General features: G+C 39.9%; 2 protein-coding genes across 2 annotated transcripts; one reads left to right on the top strand and one right to left on the bottom strand.

Moving 5' to 3' along the window:
* Window positions 1-151: 151 nt before the first annotated feature.
* Window positions 152-7,473, bottom strand: WDR77 (WD repeat domain 77). Its single transcript, XM_001381964.5, has 10 exons — window positions 7,341-7,473; window positions 7,067-7,252; window positions 5,444-5,585; window positions 5,076-5,125; window positions 4,320-4,390; window positions 3,993-4,047; window positions 3,092-3,163; window positions 2,527-2,635; window positions 1,973-2,041; window positions 152-1,283 (listed from the first exon to the last, which is right to left on the bottom strand). Exons 1-10 carry the CDS (start codon window positions 7,462-7,464, stop codon window positions 1,127-1,129), a joined length of 1,035 nt encoding a protein of 344 aa, XP_001382001.2. The 5' UTR covers window positions 7,465-7,473; the 3' UTR covers window positions 152-1,126.
* A 309-nt stretch (window positions 7,474-7,782) lies between these two features.
* On the top strand, window positions 7,783-19,614 carry ATP5PB (ATP synthase peripheral stalk-membrane subunit b). Its single transcript, XM_001381965.5, has 7 exons — window positions 7,783-7,918; window positions 8,087-8,123; window positions 12,051-12,196; window positions 16,316-16,479; window positions 16,931-17,056; window positions 18,008-18,187; window positions 19,434-19,614. Exons 1-7 carry the CDS (start codon window positions 7,879-7,881, stop codon window positions 19,515-19,517), a joined length of 777 nt encoding a protein of 258 aa, XP_001382002.1. The 5' UTR covers window positions 7,783-7,878; the 3' UTR covers window positions 19,518-19,614.
* Window positions 19,615-27,887: the final 8,273 nt, after the last annotated feature.

The following is a 27,887-nucleotide window of genomic DNA, read 5'->3' on the forward strand; positions in this document are numbered from 1 at the left end:
ACATGACCTGTAGCTAAGGCACACTGGGAGAAGTCAAACTAGATTTGTCTCTCCAGTGCCTTTCCGGAGAGTCACATCAACAGAGAATGCATGTCCTCTATCCCACTACTACAACACACACAAGCTTTAAAACACATACATACACACACCATGAAAAACAGAACCCGAAATGGAGAATTTTATTTCACTAAGTCATATCAGATTCTCCATTGGGATGACGCTTGGCAATAAAATGTCTTCTCCTGACATGGCAAAGCAACCCACCTCCTGAAAGCAGAGCAGCCTCAGGAGGCGGTGGTCAGGGCAGTTTAGTACTGGAGGAGCAGCTCCCAAAGCCCTCGCTGGAGTCTGTCAGTTTTCTGGCTTATGTTCAAGTGTCCCTTGCCCACAACTTCCCATCCTCTCCTCAAATCCCTCTGGATTCCCTCTAAACCAAGTCCAGCCATACCCTTTGGCATCTAACCAAAGGAAACAAACTCTGGAATTGGTCTCTCATCATTAGGAGAAGGTAGTAAGCCTCTCCCAGAGTATCATGACTTTACTAGAGAGGTTCCCAATGACCTACGAAAAACAGGCCGTTCTCCTTCCTGCTCAGCCAAGGAAGGATTCGTATTAAGGGAAAGAAATTACCCTAGGCAACTGAGGCAAGAGGCTGTCCTGCTGTTAAAAAAATTTCCCATGTCTGTCTCAGATCTGTAATTAGAATAACCAAAAACCTCAAAGGGTAAATGAGAAACCTCATTCCTAGGACATGGGGATGCCCAAATCTCAGGTGATTCCCAGGATTTTGCAAATTCCTTATAACCTGAAGAAAAAGAAATGAAGAGACACTTTCCTACCCCTTTATGTACTTTTTAAGAGTGAGGAGGAACAAGGGGAGGTCACTAGATGTGGGAAGAGATGGTCCAAATTATCATTTAAAAAGAAATTTAAATAGAATCTAAAAAAATAAACAACTGTCTCCCTACGACTCTACAGGATCCCAGGCAGAGAAGTTGGTGCCTCAACTGCTCAGTTCTAATAGATCAAACCTGCTACAAACAGGACTTATCTTCTCATAAACCAAGGGGTAGGTGGATTTGGATTTGTAGCAGTTTTGCCTTTTTTGTCTCAAATCCAATCTATTCTATATGGCTTTGTGGGAAGCAGGAACTGTAATTGGCTCTGAGGACACAGTGTGGTGGATGACCTGATGGTCCCAGCCCACAGTCGTGAGCAGATACTGATTGAGGGGAGACCACGTAGCATCTCTCACAAAATCTCTGTGGGCTTCGCTTTTGAACCTGGAAAAGAAAAGAGAATGTAGAGCCAGGGCATTATGTGAAAGGGTTAAAAGAGAGAAGCATAATTTAGATGGATCTGGAATACATTATTTGAAGAGGGCATATTATATCACCGTATAACATCTACTGGCCATAAAATCAAAGAATTTTAAAGTTGGAAGTGTATTTAGATTATCTTCTCTAACTTCATTATTTTAGAAAAGAGGAAAAGTGAGGTCTAGAAGGGGAAAGTAATTTGTCTAATGTCACAATGGATCCTGCCTCAATACCAAACTGCTGCTGTGTGTGTGTGTGTGTGTGTGTGTGTGTGTTTGTGTGTGTGTTTGTGTGTGTGCGCGCAGCACGTGAAAGTGTATATGTATGCATACATTTATCTCTTTGAAAAGAAGAACCTCTGAAACTCTTGCTAAGACATGCTGGGAAAGCTCTAGGAGTCAATCCTCACTCTCATTAAAAAAAATGTTGGTTTGAAGCTGGCCCTGGTACCAAGAGGCTCCTTTCTTAATCCTATCTGACACAGATGACGAGGAGAGGCCTCCCAATTGACAATGGGCTTTTTTTAAAGAACACCTAAACCTCTGCTTTCTGAGATGCTTCTAAGGATGAGAAAGACCTAAGCAGTCATGCTGGCTAACCCATATCCTAACAGGAACCCCTGCATCAGGCCAATGATCCCATTTTCTACTTACACTTCTACAAGGCAAGTGTCAAGCACAACTACAGAACAATCTTCACTGAGGGATGCCAGGAGGGGACAACTGTTGAGAGAAAAAGCAAGAACAAAAGAGCTAGCAGTTCCCCAAACAAAACCCTTATCCTCTTGACCTCCCCCCACTATCCCAGATGAGGTGCTTGGACTCTGTTCCCAGCCTTCAACAAGGCATCAGAAAAGCTGGGGAAGGGAGGGAAGTAGGAGGACTGAGGCTAGATCTCTAGGCCCAGCACCCTGCTTGAAGCTTCAGCTGCACCAAAGTTTCCCCTGCTGACCCAAATACAAATGGCTACCCAGGGAGAGATGGAGCAGACTTCCCAGCCACCCTTAACGAAACACCTACACCCCAAATAACTGGTCCTGGGAGGGCTCTGTTTAGTTTTCATAGTCAGAGAAGTTTGGGCCTCAGTGACCACCTGAACAGTCAAAAGACAAACCTTGTTTCGAGAGTTCTGCCTGTGAACATCTACCCCATTGCCCCTAACAATACACAAGCCACATATGTGGCCATCAGGGCAAATAGACTAGTACCTGTCTGATGAGAACACCAGCCTTGTGACACTCTGGGAGTGTATAGTTAAGGAACGGATATTGTCAGGGTTCTTGAGGTCCACAAGAAAGACAGAGCCATTCTCATCACCTACAGGGAACAAACCAAGATGTCATGTGTGTAAAGGACCTCAGTTTTATTCCTAACCTAGAATCAGTATTAAACTACCCCTTTTCAGCTTTGTAGGTCCCATGTCCCATTTCAAATCCAAAATAGCCACTCAACCAACTTCTGCCCACCTCACATAAGACCCTTTGTATGTCAAGAGCTTCCATGTGGTCAGAAGAGGCAATAACATAAAAGAGAGCAAACAATCATGAAGGAGAGATTATTGTGGAAAGAAGTTAGAGTGCTTTTTCCCAATGCCCAGCCCAAATCCATCCCATGTTTGTTTCCCTTCACAGGTCCAGAACCTATCATAAACTCCCTCCTATTCCGATACAAAAGTATAAGAAGTGAGGATGGCTACAGCCAAAGACCATAAGAGAATGACAACTCTGCACCAGAGCCCGATATCCTCAAGGAACAAGCACTAAATTTCCTTACCAAAAGCAAAAATTTTGCTCTTCTTAGTATGCCAGGCCAGTGAGGTAGGAAGGTGATGGGGGACACTTTGGCCTGAGAAAGTGAGAACAGCAGAGTAAAGTGAGCAAAACCAAGAGAAAAATGTATTTGGTAACAGCAATACTGTTCAAAGGATAACGAATGACTAGGCTATTCTGAGTAATATGAACATTCAATTCAACTGCAAAGAATTTATAAAAGAAAATACTATCTACCCTCCAGAGAAAAAACTGATATATGGAAGTACATACTATATGGTTATAGCTATCTATCTATCTATCTAGTTGTAGTCATATATATGTATGTATGTGTATACCCAAACACACACATATAAAATCTCAAATGTTGGTCTTTTATGTAGGGTTAAGAGGGAGAGAAGGGGAGATAATTCACAACTTTAAATATAACCAAAAAATATCCATTCTCCTCTGATCCTATACTTCTAAGATATCAGCGAAGTGAGGTTAATTTGTACATGAATCTCCTTCCCTTCTACTCTAATATGTCTTAGTCCAAACTCTTATCCACCTACTTATTTGTGGTAAATGAGATGGACCTATCCAGGAACGTGGCAATTCTCTTTCTCTGGCACCTAGAGGGACTGTATTAACAGAAACCTAGAGCAGAGATCCGGAAAACTACAGGACTAATCCCCAGCATCCAATTTTTATATAGTCTTCTTGAGTTAAGAATGATTATTGCATTTTTGAATAATTCTATTACATTTTAAAATGTTAAAAATATCCTTAATTCCCAGGGTCATACAAAAACAAGTAGCTGCCATAGTTTACCCTGTAGTAAACTGTGGAGAAAGGCTGTCAGTATAAAAGACCTGATCTTTGACAGCCAAACTCATCAGGCTTCTCCTAACATTCAGACTCACCAATATGTGTGGCTGGCTTGGGTAACCGGATATCCCAAAGTAAAATTCTATTGTCCTAGAAATAACAACAGAATAAAGTGCTTCATGATCAGCCCAGTGTAATGGAAAGAACAATGCATTTGAAATGAGAAGTCCTGAGTTCATGTCCCAACTCTGACACTACCTAGGGTGACGATAAGCATTTTCTCCTTCCTTTAGCCTATGTTTCTTCAATGGTAAAATAAAGTCTCACCCAGTTCCAAATCTCAAAATTTACCACCCTAGGTTCAAACTGTACTGATTCTGCTAAATATTTTAGAAGTGGCCAAGGGGAGGGAGTCATCTCACCTCGCTGCATGACAGGAACAAAGACTCCTTAAGGGGAGAAGCAGCAACACAGGAGACTTGGCCAGAGTGAGCTAGGAAGGAAAGAAACACTCTAGAAAGAGTAGATAGCACCATCACAACCAGGCATTAGCAGAAAGATCAGACCAAACTCGATGATCAGAAAAAAACTTCTTGGCCCCAAGATGGAATTCTCAATAATCATGGCTTAAAAATGTGAATAAGATACAAGTAGAACTGGGATTAATAAGAGAGCTACTGAACAAGGATGATTGTCCATCAGATGGGAAGGAAGCCTTGGTTTTGGAACCAGAGAACATGAGCTACAAGCTCTCCTCAAGTCCTGCCTACTATATGAACCTGGGCAAGGCATAATATCTTTGGGATTATAAAAACCTTGGAATTTTACTCCCCTCTGTGAAATGAAGATTAGATTGCATGGTCTCAGAGATTTTATCCAACTTCAGATCTCTCTAGGATCCTCAGTGGCTCCCCTGAAGGAAGTGGAAAATGATGAAAACTTTGGCAAGGCTTCAGACAGAAGACCCAAGCTTTAGGATGTGAAGGGCACTAGAAGCATGATCCAGAGGCTGAGAATAGAGAAAACATTCTTTTCCTTGAAGGAGGTATATGTGATTTCCTAATGGTCCAATAGACTCTGGCTTTAACCATGAACATACACCGCTTTTAGCATGCAAATCTCATCTGGAAATTTAAAAGAACCAACATGCCAAAGATGGAAGGGGAGGTAAAACTCACCTCTATAGGAGCTTAGCACTTTCTCTTGGCCAAGGTCCCAAAGTTTTATGCTAAGGAGAGAAAAAAAATCTGCATTCATTCCTAAACATAAGTTCAAAAAGCACACACTCAAGTATAGACACTAAAATATAGTTTAGAAAAATCCAAGGTTTCCACTTGACTCAATTCTTCACCTGAAACATTCATGCTAAAGTCTATTATGATGACCTACAGAACTATAGGCCATTAATTTATAAGCAATCCCTGTGTTTTGAAAGTATTAACTATTACCCCAGGTTCTTTAATGAACAAACTTAAAACTTACATTATTTACTAGGGCCAAAAGGCACCAGCAAAGACAACAGGTGAAAAAAATAGGAGGCACCCACCAGAAGTCTTTGCTGCCACTGACAGCCTGTGTGCCAGGGAGTAGGGCACTGACACTGGTCACTATGTCATCATGCTCATATTTGCAGAACTTGCTGACGATGAGTGTTTCAGAATCATCCAGTTCCCATAGTTCCACAGCACCTAGAAGATGTGGGGGGCTAGGATTATATAAGGTCTATAATTCACAGAACAGCAAAATTCATTTCTAGGACTCTGGAGACCCTCCATTAGCCTTTGTCCTACACAACAACAAAGTGAATTATTCTTCAGTAGTGAAACTGCAGGAGGATAACCACAATTCCCATCACCTGAGGCTGAAACTGTTTCTCCTATCCTATGACTTTATAAACTATACCTCTTTTTTCCCTAAAATAACAATATGATAAAAAAAGGGGGGGATAGAAATTGAGGGGGTGTCCTTCAATTGGGGAATAGTTAAACAAGTTGTGGCATATGATTGTGATGAACTACTATTTTGAAAAAAAGTAATGATGAGGTTAATTTTTTTTAAATCTAGAAAGACCTATATGAAATTATGAAGTGCAAAATGAACCAAGGGAACAGCAACAAAAATAGTTTGGAAAATAACTATAAATGTCCACCTCCAGAAAAAGAACTGATAAACAGAAATATTAATGACATAAATATACATAACATATACATGCATAAATGTATTTACATATTTGTCCAATGAAGCCTTCTCTAGTGTGACTGGAGAGGGCCAGAGGGAGATATCAGGGAACTTTAATGTAATAATTTAACTTTTTCTTTAATAAAAGGATAGAAGATGGTTACCAATTTTCAGAATTAAAAAATGAAAAGAATCAGATGCCAAAAGGGGAAAGGAATCAGGTTTGCTAGGGTTTTTAAGTGCAGATAACTTGGCCAGTGGTTGTTATTCAATTTCACCTGCCCAAACCTTGAAAGCATTTGTCTAGGGTACCAGGGAGGATGAATCATGCACACCAAATATGTCAGAAGTATTCAAACAAGAATACTTATTGTGAATTGTCTTTGAAGCCCCATTTCTATCTATCCAAGTGCGAAAATCTCAGCCAAAAATGACCATACTGCTAGAGGTCAGAGGAAGCAAACCCACTTCACTCCTCTATTTAGAACCAGGGGGTCAGGCCTATAGAATGTTACACGAGCTGTTATTGCTTTGTCAGTTGGTTTCACTTAACTGTTTTCCCCTGTTATAAGGGAGAATTCTATGTGGGAGGGGAAGTCACAGTGAAGTGATTTGTGGTGTAGGAAGCAGCCAAAATGCATCAATAAAACATTTGTTCAAAATCTCAGCCAGAAAGCAAAATCCACTTAGAAAGTGCAGGCAACAGGGCTTGTTCGTTAAGACTAGGAGCAGAAGGCCCTGAAGGACAAGGAGCTCCTGGAGGGAAGGAGCTGGGGTTTTCCTCTTTCTAGTCCCAGAGCAAACCTAGCACAGAGCTTACCCGCAGGTGGGGTGAGGGTGGGGGTGGGGGGATTCAATTTAATAAACTTTCCGTCTCATCCTTCCGCCGAGATGCTCCAGGTTCAAACCCCAGCCCCTGTCCCTTCTGGGGTGACTCTGCCCCCCCCAGTCCAAAGCCATGGGGCCATCCCCACCCCCACGGGGAACTCACCCGAGTCGGAGGCCACAAGGATGCCCCGATCCCCTACCCAAGTCAGGTCGGACAGCCCGGCTTCGGTCTGGACTCCAGCTGAACAGAAGCCCTCATTGGGGGCCGCGAGGGGGTCCTTGAAGAGCCACAGAGAGCCGGCCCAGCTACGGCCGCTGAGGCTGGACGCGCCCAGAAGCAGGGAGCCATCTGCGGGAAGACCAGGCAAGCCGTCAGCGGAGGAGAAGGGGACACGGGGACGGGAGCAGGCCGGGCCTGGGGCCGGGGTCGAGCTCACCAGACCGGTAGCGCGCTGCCTCCAGCTGCCGCTCCATACATGCCGGCGCGTTGGGCGGTAGGTTCCATTCTGGAACGGGACGAGGAAGGGACGATATTGACGGCGACGACTCCTCCTGCCGCATGTCCGTGGCTCCGGATCCGGTTCTAGTCCGCTCGCAATCCCGGCCTCCGCTACCCACGTGGTGTCCACTTGGGTTCCCCGCCCCTCTCCGGCCGAGAGGCCGAAGCCCCTACTTCTCGCGAGACCTGCCTGTTCGCCCCGCCCTCCTCTGTTTGCCGGTAGCCTCCGAGCTCTAGCTTAGGTACTTTACAGGTCCTCTCATTCCTACTCCTCACCTCGGTTTTTGGGTGGCCTGTTTGCTCTCGCGACAATTAGGGTTCGAGCCGGGAAAGGCGCAGATTGGACTAATCAGTAGAGCAAGAGCCCGCCTCCTCTCGCGAGGTTTGCTCTCCTCCATCTTAGTGCGGAGGCTGACAAGTTCTCTCCGCCAGGGTCACTGGGACACTTGAGGCGGCTAAACGGATCCGTTCCCACAATGCTGTCCCGGCTGGCACTGCACGCTGCTGGAGCCTTAGGTGAGGATCCCAGGCCGGAGCGCATGGGGACTCAGCTGGGGAGGAGCAGCAATCACAGCAGGTTTGGGGGGAGGGTCCCGTAGGGGTCGCGGGGAGCCTCGGGAAGGGTGCGGGCAGGGAGGCCTGGGACAGTGACCCACAGCTGACTCGAGGTCTGTGTCCCCTCAGCTCCGGCGCTCAAGAACGCGGCCCCACTGGCTCCAGGGTAAGTACCACCCGCCGCACTGTCCCCCCTCTATTCCCTCCCCACGTCTGGGCCGGGCCTAGGATCGGCTCAGTTCTAGCCTTTTGCACAGGCAAAACGCAGAACTACTTGCCTGAGGTTCAGTTTCCTTATCTGTCAAAAGAGGGGACTGGGCCCTAGGACCTCAGGCAGGTGCCCTATCACGGTCTTGTAGCCCCGGTTTGGGAAAGGTTAGTGCTTGAGACTTAGCGATCCTCATTATTCTCCCCCGCCTTATGACCTTGTACTAGGCTTTTCTGTCCGTCCCTCCCTCCTCCAGGTCAGAGTCCTCAGCAAAACCTCGGAGAGCAGGTTTGGCTAAGTCAGGATTCCAAGGGTTGGATTCTTGAGGTTCGCAGACTTTATATAGGAATTTAGTGTTTATGTGTAATGAAACGTTGTTTTTATGTGTTTGTTTATTTTTTAAGAGAAGCAATATGACTTAGTGGTTAGCTGTTCTTGAAGATAGGAATACTTGGGTTCGGGTCCCATCTTTGACAGGTACTGACTCTGTGGCTGGAAAAATAATTTAATTTTTCTATGCTGGACCATAAATTGTAGAGAAGGTACCAATATGCATTATTTGATTGCATTAAGTTCCTTATACCAAGGATGTTGCTAATTTGCCCCCCCCCCTTTTTTATGTAACTTCCAGTGGTTATTTCTCCAATTAAAGATTATAGTGGTATGGTTTTGTTTTCTTAACCCTTACCTTCCATCTTATAATCAATACTGTGTATTGGTTCCAAGGCAGAGGAGTAGCACTTGGGAGTTAAGTGACTTGCTCAGGGTCACACAGCTAGGAAATGTTTGAACCCAAGACCTCCTGTAGGCCTAAATCTCAATCTCCTGAGTCACCTACCTTCCCCAGATGGTATGGTTTTAGGGCTGAAAGAGGATGGTATTAAGTGACACATAGAAGATATTAATGGTAACAGATCTATGATATTTGGAAAAGTGTTACTTACAGAGAATAAGCCTGGCACCAATAAGACTGACAAATTTGTTGTCTGACCCTATTTTTGTTTGGTGTTTTTTTTTGTTGTTGTTGTTGATGTTGTTAACAAATGTAATTGATAACAAACAAAGAAGTAAATTCTTATTTAAAATCAGACTGTTTTATATGTGTGTGTATGTTTTTTGTGGGTATTCTGAAGGGCATTTTGCATCTTGATTTTAGTCAAGCATCTTAACTGTTCATCATAATAAATTGGCAGAAAAGACAGAAAAGTGTAGTTCAGTCATATAGTTAGTGAATCTTTTATGTACAGTTATTCCCAGAGAGTATAGATAAATATATATATGTTCATTTGGATGGAGACCATAGTGGTTGGTGTGCAGCAGGACTGCCCTTGGCCCTGTTCTAATAAAACCTACCAATTTCTTCTGTCCCAAGGCTAATTAAAGCCACTTTTAGAGAAATAGCATGTGATCATTAGCCCTCCCAGTCTCTTTTTTCTTTCTTTCTTTTTTTCTTTTTCTTTTTCTTTTTTTTGCATGCTTCTAGAGGTAGTATTCAAAGCCAAGTCTGCCCTAACCCAGCATAACATTGATTTGGAGTGTCTTGTTTCTGACATTTAGAAGCTCTGTAACCCCTGGCACACTCCTTACCTTCACTGAGCCTCAGTTGCCTCATTTGTAAAATGAAAGAGCCTCAATACCTCCTTAGGATTGTTGTTTAATCCTATATATGTATAAATACATAAAGCATTTTCTTAGGTTCAAATACATAAAGTGTTTTCATCAGGTTTAATTTAATTTTTTCTTAGTACTGTAGATAAAAGATATGGAAAGGATGTTTATTGAGTCAACTGGCAGACGACTAATGTTGGTCCTAATATAAATTTCTCTAAGAGGAAAACTTATTGAAAGAAAAGAAATATGTAAATTGGAAAATTTATTATTCCACCCCACCCTCCATCATGTTTTTGAGACAAAAAATTTTTATTCCAGAGCTTCTGTAAATATTTTATAACTGAGCAGGGTAATTACAGACAGGTCATTTTCACTTGCTCTCCCTTTCCTGCTTCTCTCATTTTACTTTTTGGGCGACTTCTCATTAATCAAAAACTTAGAAACACTATTACTCTTTTGGATTCACCCTTTCTGTGCTTACCCCCTGCTCTGTGATGTCACTTTGAGGAGAAACTACCTCAAGGTCAGGGAAACAACCTGAGCTATGTAGGACAATCTAGTAGCACATTGAGAATAGAGTCATTCTGCCCCCTTGCTCCTCTTGATTCTTTTGAATATGAAGAGGAGGGAGAATTAAGAGTAGCAGGATGTTTGTAGGCTCTGACATGAAAGTGGGTGGAGAAATCTGTATGTCTTATGTTGTCATGGCACCAACTTCTTCAGCTGTTTATGTCAAATAGACAAGAACTTAAGCACTCAGATTTTATACAAGCTAGGTTTGGAGAAAAAGTAAAGCCCTCCTTTGGGTTAATAGAGCATTTAGGATGACAGGATAAGGTCTCAGAAAGATCCAGATAGTCTGAACCCCAAGATTTTAAATGAAGATCATCACAAGCTCAGAATGGAAGAGACATGGTTTGTTATCATTCATGAGGGAAAAAACTAACCGGGAGATTGTGTATCATATAACTGACAATGCTACCAAACTCATAAAAAAATAAAAAGATAATGCAATCTTAGTATGCATTTATATTTTGTGTATCCCAGTCTGGGAAAGTAATCATCTTTACTCAGCACTGGTGAGTCCACAATTGAGTAGTATGTTGAGTTCCAATTGCTGCCCCTTGAGGATATTGACAACCTAATCTCTGGATAGTGAGGGGAACCAGACTGAAAAGAGATCTAGAAGGCTTTGCACAGGGAAGAAGCAGTTAAAGAAATCAAGGGTGTTTAGTCAGGAAAAGGGAAGGTTACACAGGGAGAATAGAATAGTTTTCTTCAGGTATCTTTAAGAATCCTCTGGAAGAGGAGTTATTAAACTTGTTCTTGTATTTGAATGAATGAACTAGGACCAATAGGTAGAAGTTAGTAGAAGTCAGATTTTCCTGCAATATAAAGAACTTTTTTAACAATTAGAGATGTCTTACATGGAATTTAGGTTACCCAGAAAGATTACTGACCTCTGGTTGAAAGTATTCAAAGCAGGCTATTTATATGTTGAAGAAAAGAGCCTTCTATTGGTAAGCAAGTTAGATTAAATAGCATCTGTAAAGCAGACATTACACAAGTTAGTATATAATAAGCCAGATTTCCTACTCCCTACCCAGTACAATTTCCATATCTGTTGGAAAATGTAACTAAGGCAGCCCTTCCTCTTTAGTATCTAGAGTTTGTTCTGATGTTTCATGCACCATGCTATTTCTTATTTAGAAATATAGGCACTTTTCACATTATGCAAATTCAACTTTGCTGAATTCCAAAAAATCAGCTATCTTACCTTTATTTTACTGTGCTCTCTCCATTCCTGCCCCCCCCCCCCAACTCCTCACCAAAAAAAATACAGATGTGGAGAAACCACCACTTCACCAGAATCAGATCAAACATGGCTTGAGAACTTGTATCTGGCCTCCATGTGTCTTAGTTTTAATATGTCTGAGCTTGGTTACTACATTTCTGTCCCCAGCCCAAGCATGTTGCTCATCCTCCTCAATGGCTTCCTGCCACATTTTCTTCCTCTTGGCTCTGGCCAGACCACAGTGTGACTAGTCCTGGAGCTCATCCTGCTTTCACTTCTCTGTCCCTAACCCCTTTTTGTCCTGAATCATTTGCTGGCCCCCTTCCTCCACAGAAAAGCCCTGTTCCTGCCTTCTTCCTTCTCTTTCCCAGGGCCACAGACAAATTCGAATTATGTAAAATTGCTTTACACAGAAGTCTACTGACAGTCCACTTAACTAAAATCGAGAACTATCTATATAACACTTTTACTCTCTGTAGGGTGCTTCAGACAACCAGAATTTTTCACACAGCATCCCCCCGCCTGGCTCCTTTGCCTCCTCTTCCTGAGCATGGAGGGAAAGTTCGGCATGGGTTGATTCCTGAGGAATTCTTTGAGTTTATGTATCCTAAAACTGGAGTTACAGGTAAGCAAAGCTTTGGGTGCTTTATGGCTTTGGTATTGTTTCTGCCTTTTCGTTGTACCTTGTTAATTTGTGTGGATAACAAAAAACAAAAATTGGACTCTTTGTATTTTATACTCTCCTGTTTATTGTTGACTTATTCTAACCAAAACTTGTTGCTATGGCCATTGACTTTTGGAAACTAAATGTTTCTGAACTTTATAAAGCCGATACTTAGAAGCCTGACATTGTTTCTCTCTCTCTCTCTCTCTCTCTCTCTCTCTCTCTCTCTCTCTCTCTCTCTCATTCTCACTCACTCTCTCTCTCTCACACACACACACACACTCACACTCTCACTCTCACTCTCTCTCTCTCTCTCTCTCTCACTCTCACTCTCACTCTTTCTCTCTCTCTCTCTCTCTCTCTCTGTCTTGGAACCTTGGAACCTAGGAACCTAGAAGAGTGGTGAGGCTAGTCTGTTGAGGTTACTTTCCCAGAGTCACAGAGCTAAAAAGTATCCACTAACTGCCCCCTGACATTGTTTCTTCATTCATTAAACTATTTAAGAGCATGCCTTATGCATAACTTCTTTGATGCAGGGATGATAAAGTCAGAACTTAATAGCTATTTGAGAAAAATGAGATATACTTAGAAATTAAGCAATTATGAAGTGTATAACAAAATAAGTGGCTTAAAACACATATCAGTAGGCAGCAGCATCTCTAGCAGGTCCTGCCAAGATGGAGAAACTGGCAGTTGTAAACACTAACCTACCTAAGTATAGAAGGTAGACTACCTGATGATTTATTTATTTTTATCAGAACAATTTGAGAAACTGTCTATTAAGACACTTTAGAGTTACAGTCTGCATTGTTGCCCTCTGATAAGATCGTAGACTTTTTTCCAGGTATTTTTAGGGCAAAGATACTATGAAAATGAAATACTAAATAGGAGTGGATAGATTTCATACATAGCCACTACTTTGGTTTTGAGGCTTTTAAAAAATCACTTTGTTAAAAAAAAGGAAAGAAGAAAAGCAAATTAACAGTATCATAGATGAAAAGGGGGACCTCATCTCCAATGAAGAGGAAATTAAGACAATCATTAAAAACTATTTTGCCCAATTATATGGCAATAAATATGCCAATCTAGGCGATTTGGATGAATATTTACAAAAATATAAATTGCCTAGACTAACAGAAGAAAAAATATATTCTTAAATAATCCCATATCAGAAAAAGAAATCGAACAGGCCATCAAAGAACTCCCTAAGAAAAAATCCCCAGGGCCTGATGGATTCACTAGTGAATTCTATCAAACTTTCAAAGAACAGCTAATCCCAATGCTACACAAACTATTTGACATAATAAGCAAAGAGGGAGTTCTAACAAATTCCTTTTATGACACAAATATGGTACTGATTCCAAAGCCAGGCAGGTTAAAAATGGAGAAAGAAAACTACAGACCAATCTCCCCTAATGAACATAGATGCAAAAATCTTAAATAGGATACTAGCAAAAAAGATTCCAGCAAGTGATTAGGAGGGTTATTCACTGTGATCAGGTAGGATTTATACCAGGAATGAAAGGATGGTTCAATATTAGGAAAACCATCCACATAATTGACCATATCAACATGCAAATCAACAAAAATCACATGATTACCTCAATAGACGCAGAAAAGACCTTTGATAAAATACAATACCCATTCCTATTGAAAACACTAGAAAGCATAGGACTAGAAGGGCCTTTCTTAAAAATAATAAACAGTATCTATCTAAAACCATCAGCCAACATCATCTGCAATGGGGATAAACTAGATACATTCCCAATAAGATCAGGAGTGAAACAAGGATGCCCATTATCACCTCTATTATTTAACATTGTATAAGAAACACTAGCAGTAGCGATTAGAGAAGAAAAAGAAATTGAAGGTATTAAAATTGGCAATGAGGAGACCAAGCTATCACTCTTTGCGGATGATATGATGGTCTACTTAAAGAATCCTAAAGAATCAACTAAAAAGCTAAGGGAAATAATCAACAACTTTAGTAAAGTAGCAGGATACAAAATAAACCCACATAAGTCATCAGCATTTCTATATATCTCCAACATATCTCAGCAGCAGAAATTAGAAAGAGAAATTCCATTCAAAATCACCTTAGACAATATAAAATACTTGGGAATCTACCTGCCAAGACAAACACAGAAATTCTATGAACACAACTACAAAACACTTTCCACACAATTAAAACTAGATCTAAACAACTGGAAAAACATTAACTGCTCATGGGTAGAATGAACTAATATAATAAAAATGACCATCCTACCCAAACTTATCTATCTATTTAGTGCCATACCCATTGAACTTCCAAAAAACTTTTTTACTGAATTAGAAAAAACCATAACAAAGTTCATTTGGAAGAACAAAAGATCAAGGATATCCAGGGAAATAATGAAAAAAATACAAAGGAAGGTGGCCTTACAGTCCCAGATCTCAAACTATATTATAAAGCAGTGGTCATCAAGACAATTTGGTACTGGCTAAGAGACAGGAATGAGGATCAGTGGTATAGACTTGGGGTAAGTGACCTCAGCAAGACAGTCCATGACAAACCAACTGCTGGGAAAATTGGAAGACAGTGTGGGAGAGATTAGGTTTGGATCAACACCTCACTCCCTACACCAAGATAAACTCAGAATGGGTGACTGACTTGAATATAAAGAAGGAAACTATAAATAAGTAAATTAGGTGAACATAGAATAGTATACATGTCAGACCTTTGGGAAGGGAAAGATTTTAAAACCAAGCAAGACTTAGAAAGAGTCACAAAATGTAAAATAAATAATTTTGACTACATCAAATTAAAAAGTTTTTTACAAACAAAACCAATGTAACTAAAATCAGAAGGGAAGCAACAAATTGGGAAACAATCTTCATAACAAAAACCTCTGACAAAGGTTTAATTACTCAAATTTACAAAGAGCTAAATCAATTGTACAAAAAATCAAGCCATTCTCCAATTGATAAATGGACAAGGGACATGAATAGGCAATTTTCAGTTAAAGAAATCAAAACGATTAATAAGCACATGAAAAAGTATTCTAAATCTCTTATAATCAGAGATGCAAATCAAAACAACTCTGAGGTATCACCTCACACCTGGCAGATTGGCTAATATGACAGCTATGGAAAGTAATGAATGCTGGAGGGGATATGGCAAAGTGGGGACACTAATTCATTTCTGGTGGGGTTGTGAATTGATCCAACCATTCTGGAGGGCAATTTGGAACTATGCCCAAAGGGCACTAAAAGACTGCCTACCTTTTGAGCCAGCCATAGCACCACTGAGTTTGTACCCTAAAGAGATAATAAGGAAAAAGACTTGTATGAGAATATTTATAGCTGCACTCTTTGTGGTAGCAAAAAAAATCGGAAAATGAGGGGATGCCCTTCAATTGGGGAATGGCTGAACAAATTATGGTATATGTTGGTGATGGAATACTATTGTGCTAAAAGGAATAATAAAGTGGAGGAATTCCATGGAGACTGGAACACCCTCCAGGAAGTGATGCAGAGCGAAAGGAGCAGAACCGGGAAAACATTGTACACAGAGACTAATACACTGTGATATAATCGAATGTAATGGACTTCTCCATTAGTGGCGGTGTAATGTCCCTGAACAATCTGCAGGGATCTATGAGGAAAAAAAAAACTATCCTCAAGCAGAGGACAAACTGAGGGAGTAAAAACACCAAGGAAAAGCAACTGCTTGACTACAGGGGTGGAGGGGATATGATTGAGGATAGACTCTAAATGAACATCCTAATGCAAATACCAACAACAAGGAAATGGGTTCGGATCAAGGACACGTGTGATAACCCAGTGGAATCACGTGTTGGCTATGGGAGGGGTGGGAGGAAAGAAAAAGATTTTTGTATACAATGAATAATGTTTGAAATGACCAAATAAAAATCACTTTGATAACAATGATTATTGAATATCCTTGATTTGTAATTTTTCTAAATAATAGGTTTTTTGTGCACTAGAGTGAACTAATTTTTAAAAATTAGCTTGCGTTGTCTTTCAATCAGATTTTTAAAAACCATATAGGACTTCTCATAAATATTCTTTTTCTTTCAGGTCCTTATGTATTGGGCACAGGACTTGCCCTGTATCTTCTCTCCAAAGAAATCTATGTTATTACTGCTGATACTTTTGCTGCCATGTCAACATTGGGGCTCTTTGTCTATATAGTTAAAAAATATGGTGCCTCTGTCGCAGCTTTTGCTGATAAACTCAGAGAGGTATGAACAGGAATTTGATTTTTTTTCCCCCATTTTAGTTTTGGACTGATATTTTGTAATTAGGAGTAGGGTCTTCAACTGATTGGATTTTAAATGTATTTAGCTTTAAAAAAGACTTTTTTTAAATTACCAACTTTCTCCAAAGATTCCCATATTTGATTACCAGCTTCATAGTAGTATTGTTAAGCATTTGTAATTTGAATGACATATGGAATCCTATGGAGTCATATTTTCCATGTTTTACTAAAATTCTTGGCTACTTTTTAGTTTTAGGTTGGTTTTGAATTATCTCTTTATCTGACTTCCATGAAAGTTGTGTTCATTTTTCTTTCACTTTAACACTAGTGAGTCCTAACCACACTAATAAGCCCTGAGTTTAAAGGAGGGAAATGGTTCAGTGCTTATTATCAGTTACTTCTCACCATTCTTTTTATAAATATCCTAATTGCAGGATCAGCTGGCTGAGGCAGAAGGACTGAAACAGACTTCTATGAAAAATATCCAAGATGCAATTGACCTGGAAAAGCAACAGCAGGATCTGGTTGGCAAACGTCACTACCTTTTTGATGTCCAGAGGGTAAGTATTTTTTAGGAATTAAAAATTACTTTTCCCACATCAGGAAATCATATCTCCTAGGAATTCAATATACTAGATTCAGGAAAAACAAAATAATAACTAGATAAAATCCCATTATATGTGCCTGGTATATAGAAACTATGCTAATTTATTTTTAGAGGATTTAATTCACATATAGCTTGAAAGAATTATATTTAATTTATTACATATTTCATTTACTTCTACCCTGTACTAATAACTACTAACAAAAGTATTGACTGAAGTATGTCATGCCTATATTGAGATTATAAAAGCAGGTTCTTAGAACATGGACAAATCAGAAATTAGATGCTCAAGTAGCCTTAATCTAGTGCAGTGATGGTAAACCTTTTAGAGATGGGAGTGCTGGACCTCACCCCCACCCCTTAGACTGAGTACTATGTCCCCTCCCCCACCCCCACCAGAGACCATGTGCCATTCGCCCACCTCCCCCTTACCCCACACAGGGGAAGGAGAAAGTGCTTCCGTTGGGCTGCTGGGCAGAGGGGTAGATGATGTGAAAATGTCATCAGATGTGATGGAGAGGGGGAAGGGAGCAGTTCTGACCATGGCTAAGTGCCCATAGAGCATTCTGCGTGCCATCTTTGGCACCTGTATCATAGGTTTGCCATCATTGATCACTCAGTGTTTCAAGAGCACAGTTCTTTGTTATGTTTGGTTTATCATTTATTTACAAATCAAGGATTATTTGTTACTTGATAGGTGGCTAATTTGTGCAATCATCTTTATTTTTTTTGCCCAATTTGGTTAGACTTTCATTTTTTAAATCATATTAAATTTTAAGGAAAACAACCTACCTCTAAATCTTCTCATCTTTTATATAGAATAGGAAAGAAATCCAATACTTGTAGTGTTCTGGCACAATCCTTATGGCTCTTTACCAACACAAGTGGGATTTCTCACCTTCTTTAGAACAACATTGCCATGACAATAGAACTCTTCTACCGAGAGAGACTGCACAAAGTGTACACAGAGGTGAAGAATCGCCTGGATTATCACATTGCAAAGCAGAACATGATGCGACGCAAAGAGCAAGAACACATGATCACATGGGTGGAGAACCATGTGGTGAAGAGCATCTCTGCTCAGCAGGTATTAAATTATTGGCATTTCTAATGAATATGGGTCTTGGAGCTGGCCAGCAGGCTATGGGGTGAAGAAAGTAAAGCTGCCCTAGTGTTGTAATCAGAAGGAGTTAGTGCATACCTATGTAGAATCCTTCCTCTTTCAAAATCTGATCTACCAAAGAGATCTTTCATCTCTCTTGTAGGTACAATAGGTCTCCCTAGTCACCTACCTGGCTGCTAAAACTACAAAGGATTCATTTCTTTTATTTTAATTTTTTTTAAAGCTTTTTTTTTTGACATTCCCCTTACTCCCCAATGATTTCTCTTCCCTCTCTCCACAACAAAAAGGCTCTCCTTCATAGCAAATATATAAAACTTAGTAGATTTGTATAAACTGATTCAGAATTAAGCAGAACAAGGAGAGTCATTTATTCAGTAACCATTATAATGTTAAGAAAAACAACTCAGAAAATTTCAGAAACTTATGTGAAACATGTTTCATATTTTAGTCAGAAAGTGGAATACAGATGCAGAATAAGTGCAAAAATGATCTGATATGGCCAATCTATTCATTTGTTTTACATGTACTTTTTTCCTTCACACTATCATGGTTGCTCTCTAAAAGGCTCTCCTTGAGCTGGATTCTGAATTAGTTCATATAAATCTTATTAAATTATTTTTAAAAATTCTTTTTGCTCACTATTTCTTGCAACACAATATTCTGTTAACATTCATATGCCACTGTTCAGACACTCTCTAATCAGTGATTACTTTCCTAATAGCCATGCAGGTCTTGGGTACACATAGTTTGATTATTTCTATGGTTGTTTACATGAAGAGGTTAGCTATGTAGCAAGCATTTGTATTTGTGTGAGGTGTGTTGGGGAGCAGGGGGGAAAAGACACAAGAATATGGCTGCAGGTTCTAGGAACCAGTGATCATATGTAAATACATATGTACAGGCAGTACTCCTAAAAGCCAAGTGCTAGGTAGGTTTACACATGCTCTCAAGTTTATTTCCCCACTCTTCATCTCCCTTCCCAGGATAACTTACTGCCTCTCTTCTTCTTCTATTTCCTTAGTTGTGAAGCTATAATGCTGAATCTATGTTGAGATGTTAGACTTTGTAGCTCTTGTAGAGTTATAGAATTTCAGAATAAAAAGGCAACTTAGAACTGTCAAATCTATCTTCCTTACTATATAAATTAAGAATGTTGGTAAAATTTGAGTATTTCATAAAAACTAACCCATTTTCTCTCTCCTTGTCACAGGAAAAGGAAACCATTGCCAAGTGCATTGCAGATCTGAAGGTGCTAGCAAAGAAGGCACAAATGCAATCACAGGCCCTTATGTAGACTATTTTGTCATAATTAAGACAGTGTCAAAGGCAGTTTTTACTAGCAATGTAAAAGATGTATTCTCTGTGACCCTCAATAAAAATATTCCTCTGAATATTGTATTGCCATCCCTCCTAAGGCCGATCTTAAATCTTCCTTATAGATATGAGGTTTATAATTAGTGTCTGTTCAACTTCTCTTTTGGTGTAATATTTGAAAAACATTAATGAAACTTAAAACACTACCAAACGTTTTAAAAATATATCTTAAATTTTAATTTTGACTCAATCTGCCATCTTAAAATAAAATAACTGATAACTTTTAAAACATTCATACCTTTTGAAATTTTTTAACAGATTTCTTTAAAATTTAGTGTATGATTCTAAGGATATAATTTGCATCTGAGCCTCTAGAATTCTTTGAACTAATAGCTTACTATTTGATGAATAGGTTATGGTGCTAAATATTGTTTTAACAGTCGTTTCAGAAAAGTGTATGATTTATATGTCACATGTTTTCCCACTGACTTCCATTGTAATCACCCCATAGAGAACGCTTTGGTATGTCATAAAATCACACTAAAATCCTCAGTAGTCAATATCAGAAATCATGTATTTAATTCTACTCAACCCCTGTAAGATAGTACTATAGTTATATGACTTAATCACTTAACTTTGTAGTCACACTTAAAAGGATATTATAAAATAGACCGCATAATTAATTCTAGATTCCCTGGGTATTTTCATTCATTTCATGGGACTTGGTACTTCAGCAATCACCATGACTTCACTTTTACTTGAATTGAGCACCCAAGTTGTCAAAAGTTGACCCTGATAACTAATACTATTAAAGAGTTTCTAAAATCTCCCATTTGCTCAAAAATGTAATTACTAGGGATATCTCTTTGGATATAATCTTAACTTTTACTTCAGCTAATATTAAAACCTTTGGACTGGTAGACTGGAGATCCCAGATTAAATTCCCCAAATTGTTTGCTTAAACTCCTGATGGTTTCCCTGAGGCTATTCCAGGTGTGTAATTTATCTCATCTGATGAACTTAATTTCCACAGTTATCTATCTTCCCTTGTAAAAATAAAAGGCAAACTGTAAAAATAATAAAGCAATGAATTGATTATGGGTTACAAACTGATTTAGATACTCTGCTTGCTGTGCTTACAAAGTAGTGAAATGAAGCTCATAAGTGAACTTCTCTTCAAGGCCAGGCACAAGGATGCTAAAGAAACTTTTGTTTTAAAAACAAAATACTTACTGAAATATATAAGGATAAAAAGATTTCTAACTCCACCAAAGAAAACTCCCGGCTTCTCCTGTTTTTCACAGACTACACTAATTTCTGGCACTGATTTCTCTCCCCTTTAGCATTTGTCATTTCTGATAGGAATGAGGTGGTATCTCAAGAGTTATTTTAATTTGCCTTTCTCTGTTCAGCAGTGATTTGGAACATTTTTTCTGACTATAGATAGCTTTGATTTATTTTGAAAACTGTTCATATTCTTTGATCATTTATCATTTGGGGAATGGCTCTGTTGTGGGAGAGCAAATGCTGGTTCTTGCCTTGAGAATTGCAGCTCAGACCCATTCATCTAAAGGTAGGAAAATGTTTATTTAAGGATGTTACAGATAGTGTGGCCAAGGGAGTGGAAAAAGCCAAAGGTTGTAATGGTCACTGCAAGGATGGAATTGCAGATTGTCTTTAAAAAAATACAAAAAGAGTGGGGGAGTTTTGGTGCCCCTAGGGGAGCTTGGACTTTCAGTATGGAGAGAGGGGAAAAGAGGAGAACCCCCTTCCACAAAGCGGGGTATAGGGGAGACAGCAGATGTGAATGGGTTGGAGAGGGGGTTTGAAGATTTTCCCCCCTTCTGCCTTCCCTCCTTAGCTAAAGCTGCTCTCCCCAAATTCGCTCTTTTCCCCCCTCCACCATCTGAGACTGAAAGATCTCCCCTAGATCCCGTTCACTCACACTTAGCTTGGGGAACAGATTAACATAATTAACAGTTAACATTAAACTCAATCAGATAATACAAAAGGAATAATGGGCAGGGAAGAATGGGAAAAGGAAAGTGGGGAGAAGGGGTCCCTGTCTCTAAACCCCTTTTCCTCCTTGAGTTTGGGGGGAACTCAGTCCTTGGCAGCCTGAGGCCCCCTCCCCACCCCAGAGAAAGTCAGGTTGACTCACCCCTGGGCAACAGGAGCTGAGGTAAAGTCTGTTCAAGTTTCTCTTCAGAAAGTCCCTTCAGTCGGGAAGTGTCGGGGAAAGATTTCCAGTCACCAGCAGGAAAAATAGGTAAATTATCCACCTCTCTTCGACATCATAAGACGGAGAGACCCTCACTGCTCTCCAAGCCAAAGTCTTCTCAGGATTCCACTCCTAGAACCCCTCCCCCATCAAGGTGATCAATTTCATATACATTTCAGTCTGGCACTTTTTCTAATGCCAGCCTCTATCACAAGATCCCTCCTTACCTGATCTGGGATTTCAGGTTGCTAGATTTTATTAAGAGTCTGGGAATTGCCTCCTCCCATCCTTGGGAGTTCTATACCCTCTCAGATTATTCCTCCCATACGTGATCTAGGAGGCATTCCTGGCTGAAGAGCAGGGCAAGGGAGGAAAGGACATGAACATCTCCAGAAGGGAGTGTGATTATTTGAATCTTAGCATGAAAAGAGGAAGGAGGCATGCCCAAGGCTTTGGGGATTTGTCCTAATCAAAAAGATCTTCCCTTAATTGTAAAAATCCTGTGAATCTTGAAATTTCTCAGACTTGTGAATGTTAAAAAATTCCCCATTGGGGAATTTTTCATTGGGACAATTCCCTATTGGGACTATTCCCCATTTTAAACAGTGAAGCTACTTAGATCTAAAATGTGAGAACTCTACTTAGATCAAAAATGTGAAGACCTCTACTCCACCCATACTTAAGACTACTTTAGGGTAGAAAACTCCTTGCTGAACAATGAAAAATACTTACACCTATATTTAAGCCATGCCTATTTTTAGAATTAATACAAAGGGGTGCTAAGTACCTATAAAGGTCAGGCAACTTGTGAACTTACAATTCACAAGTTGCAAGGAGCAAAGAGGAAAAAAACTTACTCAGAGATTCTAGCCTACTCAGGTGTGGATTACTAAAAGGATTAGTCTACTCAGGTGTGAATTCAGAATGGGCTGTCCTTTGGAAAACATCTACTGTGATTGGTAGATGGAAGAACTTAGGGGAGGTGACATAGGAGAAAACCTCCTATATAAGAAAAGGACAGGCTGTTGGAAGATAGAGTCTCTTGAGAGACAGCCTCTAAGGAGGTTGTTGAAAGAAGGACAATCTCTAAGGAGGTCTCTCAAGGGAGGCTGACTGGCTGGAACTCCCTCTGGGGAGACTCTGTCCCCCTGAATCCTCTCTCTCTCTCTCTCTCTCTCTCTCTCTCTCTCTCTCTCTCTCTCTCTCTCTCTCTCTCTCTCTCTCTCTCTCTCTCTCTCTCTCTCTCTCTCTCTCTCTCTCTCTCTCTCTCTCTCTCTCTCTCTCTCTCTCTCTCTCTCTCTCTCTCTCTCTCTCTCTCTCTCTCTCTCTCTCTCTCTCTCTCTCTCTCTCTCCTCATTGTATTATTAATTAAATTCTCTATAAAACTCAATTGACTTGGGTATATTTTCATAATTGGGAATATTTCCCTGGCAACCACCTTATATTTGATTTAAATCCAAACATTGTAGTGAAACATATTTCTTGCGGTCACAATTTACTCACCCACTCTTATATCTACTACAAATTAAGTCTTCCACTATTTTAATCACTACAGTTTATGCCTTCAACCTATTTTAACTATTACAGTTTATGGCTCCCACTCTTTTAAATGTCACAATCCCCAATCCACATGTATGATGTTCCTTCCCATGATTTGTCAGACCTTCAAGGTTGCTTGTGTATTTGGTCATCCTTTCTCATTCTTGCAAGTTCTTTTCAAAGGGGAAAAAGTCATAACATCCTTTAAGTTAGTTTGAGTGCTCCCCACTCCCTTCAGGCTTGGAGTGTCAAGCAAACCCTTATCAACTGGGAGAAGGACACAGGGTTGAAGTCTACATTCTACTTATCAATATCTGCTAAGTAGTAAAAAAACATAAGATTTCAAAGTACCTTTTTAAAAAAATTTCAAAGTACTCCTTAAAAGAAGATTTCAAAACTCTACTTAAAAGCATCATTTCTCATTCTTTCCTACTTGTACAACCACATTAGATCTTTTTTTTAAATAAATTTGACTCAGTTCCCAACGTATTTGAGAATACATAAACAGATAAACTTACTGTAAAAATTAGCTATTACTTCATGGTCTATGATACCCTTTAGCAAAATATAGTTTCCCTGATTATCTCTTTATTACAACTATTTTTGTCCTTGTTTTGTCTGAGATCATGCTTGCTATGGCTGCCTTTTTTACTTCAGCTGAAGTATATTAGATTCTGCTCCAGCTTTTCATTTTAATTCCATGTGTCTTTCTGTTTTAAATGTGTCTCTTATAAACTACATACTTTTGGATTCTAATTTCTAATCCATTCTGCTACTTGCTTCCATTTTATGGGTGAGTTCGTCTCATTCACATTTACAATTATGTTTACTAATCCTGTCTTTCCCTCCATCTCATTTTCTTCTCTCTTTCTCTCTCTATATCCTATTAATCCTCAAAAGTCTTTCTTCTGATCACTGCCTCCCTTAATCTATCTTTTTAACAATATCCTGCCCCACTCCATATCCCTTATTCCCTTTCCCTTTTCCCCTGCTTGAGAAAATAAATTTCTATACACACCTGAGTGTGTATATGTTTTTACTTCTTTGAACCAATTCTGATGAGAATGAGGTTCAAGTATTGCCCACTTCCCCTTCCATTACAAAAGCTCTTCCTTATGTCCCTTTTTTATGTGAAAAAATCTTCCCCATTATACTTCTGCCTTCCCCCTTATCCCAGTGCATCCCTCTTTTTCAAATCTTGGGGGTTTGTTGGTTTTGGAGATCTTCCCAACATAATTGAGTCATAGTGATATCTTTTCTCTATGTGGATTCTTCCAAACTGCCTTAAAAAATGATACCCCCCCCAAATACGCTGATGTTTTTCTTTATTGTAATCCAAGTTCCTTTGCCTTATATAATATCATATTTCAAGTACTCCACTGCTCTAATATAGAAGCCACCAAATCCTCAGTGTGGAGACAGTTGACAAATAAGACATTCCATCTCTTAGCTCTGGGCATTTTCTCTGGAAGGCTTTCCTTCCTCCACTCTGACTATTGACCTCCTTGGCTTTCTTTAAGTTTCAACTAAAATCCAATCTTTTACTAAAAGACTTGTCCAATCCTTAATTATTGTTTTCCCCCTGTTAACTGCTTCCCATTTGTCTTCCCATTGTCTGCGCAGAGATTACTTTGTATATATTTGTTTTCATGTTGTCTCCCTTATTAGATTGTAAGTTCCTTGAGGACAAGGATTGCTTTTTGCCTCTTTTTATCTTCCCAGAGCTTAGTACAGTTCTTGGCACATAGTAGGTACTTAGCAATTAATGATCAATGTCATAACTTTTCAAATCCTTGATGGTTTTCATTCCCCATCCCACCTACTCCCCACCACCCATTCCCAAGTCCCCTTCTCCAATTCCTCTGGACATAAGTTCTTTCTCAATTCTAGTTGTCCTCTTCTGGACACTCTCTAGCTTATCAAAGGTCTTCTTTAATGATCAGAATACAGCAGGATTATCACATTAAAGTAACAGAAGATCTAAGAAACAGAAGTGAGTCAGTGTATGTGCTGAGCGAATCCAATCACCACCATCTTCCCTCCAACCCTAATGGAGATAGTCCAATACCCAAGAGCCTTGGGAATAGAAATGTCCTCCTAGGCCACTGGACTTGCTACTAGCCCACACTCTATAGCCATCATAAAGGGAAGAAACCACTGTAGATCATTTTATCTTCTTCATTACCACCACTAACTGCTGCTAACCAATCACCACCAACCAATGGATAAGCACAAGTACCTTGGGACTACCTGTACCTGGCCAAGATCACTAATTCTACTTCTGTTTCAGCCTTCACAGCGATCATCCAGGGAGAAGGGCTAGCCATCTCCACTAACTGCCACCCAATTACCACTCACAGGGTAGACAAGCCATACTATCTGAAGGAGCAGAGCACCTTCAGGGGAAGATGGGAGGCAACATATGTTAGCTAAGTTGAACCACCACCATCTCCTCTGAGGACCCTGATGAAGACAGCCCAGGAACCAAGAGCCTAGGACTAGTAGTACTTCCAGGCCAGTGGAGATGTAGCCAGGCACCCACAGTTACTGGCGATCCAGAAAAGAATGGTCTTATCTCCAAAATCCTTGGCCCTGTCCAATGGTTCAACATTAGAATCTGATATTTTATCAGTGGAAATTACATTAGGGAAGAAGCATCATCACCTGCTCTATTAAACCATCCTAAGGACCACGGACCAAGGGCCATCTTCCTGGCAGCTAAAGTGCAGGAATTGTCTAACTTCTCTATTTGTGTATCTCTGGTATTTGCCACAGTGCTTTGCACACAGCTTAATAAATGTTCCCCCCTCTCATTCATTCATCAGGCCTTTCTTAATGTTGTCCCAAAACAATTCTGCATTTTTGACTCTTATATCACACTGCTGTCTTGTTGAGTTTGCTGACTTTTTTTTTAAACCCTTACCTTCTGTACTGACTCCAAGGCAGAAGAGTGGTAAAGGCTAGGCAATGGGGGTCAAGTGACTTGCTCAGATTTGAACCTAGGACCTCCCGTCTCTAGGGCTAGCTCTCAATCCACTGAGCTACCCAGCTGCCCCCTGGTTTGATTTAATTTAAGATGGAAGCTAAGAACTGACTTTTCCCCTCAGGCTGAGGCCATGGATGGAGCCTTCCCTCCTTTTGTCTTTGGTAAGGATTGGCAGGGTGGAGACACAGATAAAATAAGGATTCTCTTAGGTAATGAAGCTACTGTTTTGTTGGATCACTTAGCAAGGGGATAAAAAGAAACTCCTGGCCTCCAGAAGACCTTCCTCTTGTCCTGATTGAGGTCTGAGTCCTTCAATCAGAGAGGCTCTGGAGAAGGCCATCATGAAGAGCATAAATTGACAAAGGGTATAGGAAGCTGCTCTTTTTTCCTGGAAAGAGAGACTCAGAAGGCTGCTTGGGCTGGCTCTGGGCTAGCTCAGCCTGCTAGAGGAGGAGGAGGTGGCTGGCCACTCAGCTTGTGCTTTTCTAAAACTCTTTCTTTCTCTGGCCTCCTTTTTGCTATTTACTAAATAATTATAAAATTAAGATGCAGTCTACAGAAAAATTAAATTTAATTGTCACTTCTCTCTCCTTTCATTTAAATCCTATCTGTTCTCCAAGAATTAGCTCAAATAAGCTTTTCTTACAGAGAGATTCAACAGAGTATCTCCTCCTCTGAACTCCTACAACATATCTAATATATACCAATGTTTCAACAATGACTGTTTTGTTTTTCTAGACCTTGTCTTCTCAAGTATTACCTCTAGGATACAAAGTCCTCTGGCATTTAAAGCTGTCATGGGTTGGAAATTAGACACTTGTGATTCATCGAACAGTTTTTATAAAATTCAAATTCACTTAGCTATCACAGGGAAGGAGATAGTCAGAATTTGGGAGGGAAGTTCACCCAGGATAAAGCATTGAGATTCACTTGAACACAGTTTCCCAGGGTGACTCAGGCTTTGGTCTGTGATCATAAACCATAGGGAGGAGCTCTAACCCTTCATGTCCTCCTGACTGGTTTGTTCTCAGGGAAGTAGAAAACTACATCAATGTTCTGAGGTTCCATTTCTCTGAACCAATCAAGTCACATCTCACAATTTAGTTAATTTTTTTTAGGAATTTCGATGTTCTCATCATATACATTCAATATTGATATGAGTTGTCAATGGTTCCATGATGTAATTTCCATGTCTATTTCTATATAGATCATGAATTTTCATTTTTGCTTTGTTTTAGAGCATGATTGCTATTCCTGCTTTTTTTTTATTATTATTATATCTGACATAGAGGCCACTTTGTTCCAAACTTTTATTCTTTTATTCTATGTATGTCTTTTTGTTTTCCCAGATATGTTTCTTGTAAACAGCAGATCATGGGTTTTTATTTTCCCATTCAATTTGTCGTATTTTCCTTTTACTAGATTGTTGGATACTTTCATAGTTAAAATTATGAGTTAAGTTTTATGGGGGGGTTTTCTGTTTGTGTCTCTAATATTGCTTGTTTTTTTTAAAAATTGGACTTTTTCTTTGCTTCCTCTTTTTTTGAGTCAGCATTTTGTCCCTTGGATTCGTTTTGCCTAATCTGCTTTGCTGTAACCCCATT

The sequence above is a fragment of the Monodelphis domestica genome, chromosome 2 (assembly GCF_027887165.1).
Source record: "Monodelphis domestica isolate mMonDom1 chromosome 2, mMonDom1.pri, whole genome shotgun sequence".
NCBI lineage: Eukaryota > Metazoa > Chordata > Mammalia > Didelphimorphia > Didelphidae > Monodelphis > Monodelphis domestica.